At 45.4% G+C, this 6,000-nt stretch overlaps 1 protein-coding gene across 10 annotated transcripts in view; it reads left to right on the forward strand.

The window, feature by feature from the left end:
• Nucleotides 1-3,534, forward strand: part of SYT17 (synaptotagmin 17) — a 35,980-nt gene extending 32,446 nt beyond the window's left edge. For all 10 annotated transcript variants that reach the window (XM_083474379.1, XM_083474387.1, XM_083474388.1 and 7 more), the window contains one exon: nucleotides 524-3,534. In XM_083474379.1, coding sequence (XP_083330505.1) covers nucleotides 524-720 — 197 coding nt within the window. In that variant the 3' untranslated portion in view covers nucleotides 721-3,534. The remainder of the gene's footprint in view (nucleotides 1-523) is intronic.
• The last annotated feature ends 2,466 nt before the right edge of the window (nucleotides 3,535-6,000 follow it).

Consider the following 6,000-nt stretch of genomic DNA (forward strand, 5'->3'; position numbering starts at 1 on the left):
GCAGCTCAATGAAGACAGTGGTCAGTGGATACGGCATGTTGGTTGTTGGGGAAGGGAAATGAGGGCAGGGTGGTGAATGGAATGGAAAAGAAAAGGATATGGCTGGCTGGCTGGCATTTTGGTCAGAAACACTCTACTCTGCATCATTTTGTTGCAGGTACCACTTTTGTAGGTAGATAATTGTTTGGCAGTGTTCCCTTTCTCTTTCATTGCTGCTAGACTTATCCTGGTACAAATCTATTGACAGGAAAGAAGGAAGACAATTTCTGGCACGATTTCTGCAGCTCTGCCAGTTCCGTCCACTGCAATCGGAAGTCACTGCTTTCTCTGGGTCCTTTTGGGTGGGATTCAGTCACATAATGTCAAATTCAAGGTTGCACAGTTACGCTTGCTAGAGAGCTCTCGAGATAATTGTTCCAGTCAAGGGGAGATCTGAGAGTTAGGGTTGGCGTTGCAGCTGCTTCTTCAGTCTTTACTCCCTCACCCCCACCTTTCTCCCTGCCTCTCTCTTTGTTATCTTCAGTCTTTGGCCACAACATGAAGAGCAGCAACGACTTCATTGGGCGGATTGTGATTGGCCAGTACTCCACAGGCTCTTCGGAATCCAAGCACTGGCGGCGGATGCTGAACTGCCACCGCACGGCTGTGGAGCAGTGGCACACTCTCCGGTCGCGAGCTGAATGTGACCGTGTCTCCCCGGCTTCCCTGGAGGTGACGTGAGGACGCCAACGCTGCTAGCAAGCCACTGAGCAGATCTATACAAGACAAGTCATACACACACACAAACACACACACTTGCGCATAATCACTATGGAATCCACAGCAACTCTTAATGGCCACTGGCAACAAAAAGAATAGTTGCATTAGCCTCCGTGCTACCTATTATTTCATCCACCCCATTGATTGTTTTACTCAGGATCACATATCAACCACTACATCCACATCAGAAGGTGATGCTGTTGTGTAGGACAGTGGAAGCTGCTCAAAGGGTTGTCTGCTAATACATTTTCAGAAATCCTTTGTTGCCTGCTATGTCATAGTGCAGTGCAGATAGCAGACTGGTTAGCTGTGGAAAAGCTTCATGGTTTCCTCTTCACTACGCCATACTCTACATCTTGTGTGAGCAATTGTATCAGAAGGTATCAGATCCTGTGTGTTATCCGTGGTGAATGCGTGGTAGATTACTAGGATGTTGTTTTAGCGGTAGAGTGTATGGTATAAATTCGTCTAAACCCAGTCCTTCCTTTGTCACTGTACCAGCTTAACCAAATCAGATATAACGTGTGCTTCTGTGTCTGGAGCTGTGCCCTTGGGCAGAATGGGGTGGAGGCAGTCGTCTCTTTCCTGCTCAATCACACATGCTAGCATTTTGTAAAATGTTTCATCATTCAAGAACCCACTGGTGTACTGTTATGAAAGCTGCAGTCCACAGCTGGATCACCCTTGAGCAGGCCCCTTAAAGCCGATTGGTTGGAACCCATCACCTGGTTGCAACCTGATGTAAGTTGGGTTGAAATGGTAGCACTACTACCAGAATTGGGGTGTGTGCATGTTTGACTTAAGAGTGGGTCCTGGTTCTGAAAAGGCTGAAGACTCCTGCGTTGAAGTCAACAAAGCTCATTTTGGAGGAGGGAAATTGTGGGTGGCAGCCTAGTTGCAGTGCTAGTTCCAGAAGTGTGCAATGGTCTGGGATGTGTGAGCTGCCCAATTTGTTTCCACGGTGCAGGTTCCATGAGTGCGTGTGGAGTTGTCCTTTCCCTTGGAAGCGGTGGAGGCACGGAGGAGCCAACCACCCAGCAGAGCGAGGTGGGTGCTGAGGGTGCAAGGAGTTGCACCCTGTAGTCTACCTGCTATCCTCAAGGACAGTGGAGGGTGTTGAAATCAGGTTCAGCCACTGGCCCAATCAGCTTCTGGAAGGAGGCAGGTTCCACTTTGTGCTTTGCCTCACTCAAAACAGCCGTAGTAGGGACTTCTATGCACATGGATCCACCACACTCCCGGCACATCATTAGAATGGGGCACATGTCCCTTTAAAGGCCGTGGCTGAACTTGAAAGTGGAGGCATCTGAAGGTTTCAGAGAACTGTTTGTGTCAAATCCCACCCCCCACCCCCCGCATTTTAGGAACCTTTTGTGGCAACGTTCACAAAAGACCTAATGCCGTGTGAGTTGCATTTACATGTGATAGTCAAGTTGATCTCTCCACACACACCCCTTTGTATTTCAGTGTGTTGAACTGGTCTTGAGTGTAAAGTCAGCAAATGTCTGTGTATTTACCTGCCACATACAGAAAAGGTGTAGGGAAGTAGGTTGAACCTTCTGTAATACTGTAGAGATCAGGGATGGGGATCGCCCTCCCACCAGATGTCAAAGGGAACAACAACTACCAGACTTTTAGAAGACATCTGAAGGCAGCCCTGTTTAGGGAAGCTTTTAATGTTTGATGCACTACTGTATTTTAATATTTTGGTGGAAGCCGCACAGAGTGGCTGGGGAAGCCCAGCCAGATGGGTGGGGTATAAATAATAAATTATTACTATATAACCTCAGGCTGCCAGAGAGGCCCCTCCAGGCATCTCCACAGGGCACACACCCTCTTGAGTCACAGTGCTCACCTGCCCTGCTTTGCAGCCTCCTATACTTTTGTCTGGCTGGGACATGTCCTCAAACTCTGATAATGTTTCTTGTGTGCCTAGGTGGAGATGAGAGAAAGGTATGAGTGAGTGTGATGAAACTAGCCCACTGTTCTGTTCACCTTTGCCTTTGCCCTCTCCCTGCCACTGGTCATGTGGCCCCTGGAAGGTCACTCAGAAGGAAACGTGGCCCCTGGTCTGAAAAAGTTGCCCCACCCCTGGAATAGATGACCTGAGCAAATTGAATGTATGTGAGATTGAACACTTGAACAGCTCATTTGCTGGGATCCGCTGTGGGAGAGGGGATTCCTGTGGGATTTCCGAGAGGCATCTGATTGGTCATTGTGGGAAATGGGAATTTAGGCTAGATGGGCCTTTTGTCTGATACACAGGCCTCTTAACACTCTTGTACAATTACAAAGAGAACCTGTATTGGGACCCCAAAAAGAATATAAATTTGGTTCTTATAAGGTGTAATATTCCTGTATGAAAATTAACTTAGTATATCGCTGTTAACTTTTATAAGTAGCAAAACCTTTTTTTAAAAAAAATATATATATGCATGGAACCATGGCACATGGAGACAACAATCTGAGCATTTGCTGCAGTATTCATGCAACAGATGTCTGATGTGCCAGCATCCATCATCAAAGCTGGCACGGGCATACTTTACTTTGACAGAAATGTTCATGTCTGTTGGCTCTTGGGCCCGATGGAGGGGTTTTGGCTCCTCCTTATTTTAAAACTATAGTTTCCCAAAGCAGTGGATGGATGTGACAAGTCAGCAAATTCTGTCAATTTTGTTAGATGCTTCTGTACATTCTCCCCAACCCCAAACATACTGTCTAAGGAGGTATATTTATGGAAAAAATAAAGATCTGTTTATTTGTGTCAAATAAGAATGAAGTGGTGCTCTTTTTAAGCAACTCATTTCAAGAACGATGACCTGTGTTCTGGATGCCCGCACAACATCCCATTGAGGTAGATTCAGCAGTGAGTTTCTTGGGGCATTGTGGTTATTTGTGCTACAGAATTATAGAACCATAGAATTGTGGGGTTGGAAGGGATCCAAGGGTCATCTAGTCAAACCCCCTGACAGATGACCACATTTGTCTCTATGGCAACAGCACCTTTTCAAGAGGCAGGTGATGTGTACCTGGCTGAGCAGCTAAGGCTGTTACCTTGACAAGGAAACTGATGTGGCAGGTTTCCTCTTACAGATTCAACCCACACAGATACAGGATCATTGCTTTGGAAGGGTCCAGGCTGACCCCTCCCCCCATTACATTTATTTATTTAAAATATTTCTAGGCCATCTTTTAGGGACAAACCCTCCTAAGGTAGATTACAAAAGATTTCAAGAATTTAAAAGAGAGAACTACAACCAGTGCTTTTTTCTATGGGTACGCAGGGGTACGCATACTTCTAAACATTTTGTGAATCTTTACTGTATTTATTTTTCCTGATTTGAACTATAAAATGGTGATTTTCTTGAGTCAAAATGAGAGTACCCCTAAACATTTTTTTAGAAAAGAAAAGCACTGACTAAAACAAAAAGATCATCATGTTAACTAAAAAACATTTGCAGATCAGCAGTACTGTATCAGAAGTCGTCTTCTTCTTTTCTTTTTCTTCTTCTTCTTCTTTGGCGATCACTCGTAGCCGAGTAAGATTGTCTTCCATAAACACGGTTTTAACAATGAGTCCATAAGTGACTGTGGAGGCCAATTTTGGATCCACATGTCCTTCCACAGTGGGGACATTGGTTTCCGGGCTGGAGTTTATCACAGTGTAAATTTGCCAAGCGTGGCTTCCTCTTAGCACGTTTCTCCCTTGCGTCCTGAGTTCGGGTGTCTTCAAAGCCCATGACATCTTTGGTAAAAGTTATTCTCCAACTGGAGCGCTCGCAGGCCAGTGTTTCCCAGTTGTCAGTGTTTATACTGCATTTATTTAGATTTGCCTTGAGACAGTCTTTAAACCTCTTTTGTTGACCACCAGCATTACACTTTCCATTTTTAAGTTCAGAATAAAGTAGTTGCTTTGGAAGACGATCATCAGGCATCCGCACAACATGACCAGTCCAACAAAGTTGATGTTGAAGAATCATTGCTTCAACACTAGTGATCTTTGCTTCTTCAGTACACTGATATTAGTTCGCTTGTCTTTCCAAGTGATGTGTAAAATTTTTCGGAGAGACCGAAAGTTCTTTATGTTTAATGTTTTATTATATTTTTATATATGTTGGAAGCCACCCAGAGTGGCTGGGGCAATGCAGTCAGATGGGTGGGGTATAAATAATAGAGGAGTTGTTGTTGTTGAGTAGGATGTTCCTGGAAGGTATGCAATGATCAGGAAAGATGGGAATTGCAATCCCAACACCACCAAGAGGCCACGATATTGACAATCCCTACACTGAGGGTGGGGCACTTTAGGACTGGGTGTGTGTGTGTGTGTGTGTGGAAATTCAGCCTCCCGGGCCTCTCTGTTTGGTTCTTGGAAGTCTTGACAGGCCACACTGCTCCCTAGCCCTGCTATCCACTCCAAGTTTTTTTGCCTAGCTGGAATGTGCCTTTGAATGCGCCTGCTTGCCTGAGTAGATATGCATGAATTTGAAGAAGCGAACCTGCTGCTCAAAGGTAATTTTATTGTTTATTTATTTCCAGTATTTTTAGCCTGCTCTTCATTAAATATTTGCAATCCAAGAACGGGGAACAAAGTGACACAATAGTACACTGTCCAAGTGCCCTGATTTTCCAGGGACAGTGCTGGAATTATGGAAGCCGTTCTGATCTTGGAATGCCCCTATTTTCCCTGCCGCTGATTGAAGCTGTTGAGTGACCGCACATGTGCGGTGAGGCGATCTGGTTAAGGTTTTTTTTTTAAAAAAAAAAAGTTCAAGGGCCTCAAGGTATGAGGCAGTCTTGCTCCTGTACTTGTTGCAGAGTCAAAGAGCCTTGACTCACCTGTCAGTCTCAGTCACCCCTGTAATCCCCTTTTAATAACCACTGACCCCCTGTGCATCACACATGTCTTCTAAGGATGATGTTATAAAGATGGGCTGTTTGGGGACAAAGCTTGATACAGAGAGACTGTGTTCCTTCACCCAAACCAGAACTGTGAGAGTATAGGAGGTGGTGCAGGGATAGGAGCACATTCACGTTTTTTTCTGGCCGCTGCTTGGCGGTCCTCGCGTAGCATCTGCGCACCCATGCAGTGGGGAGAACATTTCTGCCTTTAAAGATCTGTGGCATTGCATGAGCTTGTTCTTCTCCTTTTCATTCCAGTTGGAAGCCTGAGGATTACTGGCCTGGGGGAGCTGTAAATTCCTTCTTGTCCTTGGCAATAGACTCACGCTGGGATCCATCAAC

Source organism: Podarcis liolepis (genome assembly GCF_965112155.1).
Source record: "Podarcis liolepis genome assembly, chromosome: 14".
Taxonomy (NCBI): domain Eukaryota; kingdom Metazoa; phylum Chordata; class Lepidosauria; order Squamata; family Lacertidae; genus Podarcis; species Podarcis liolepis.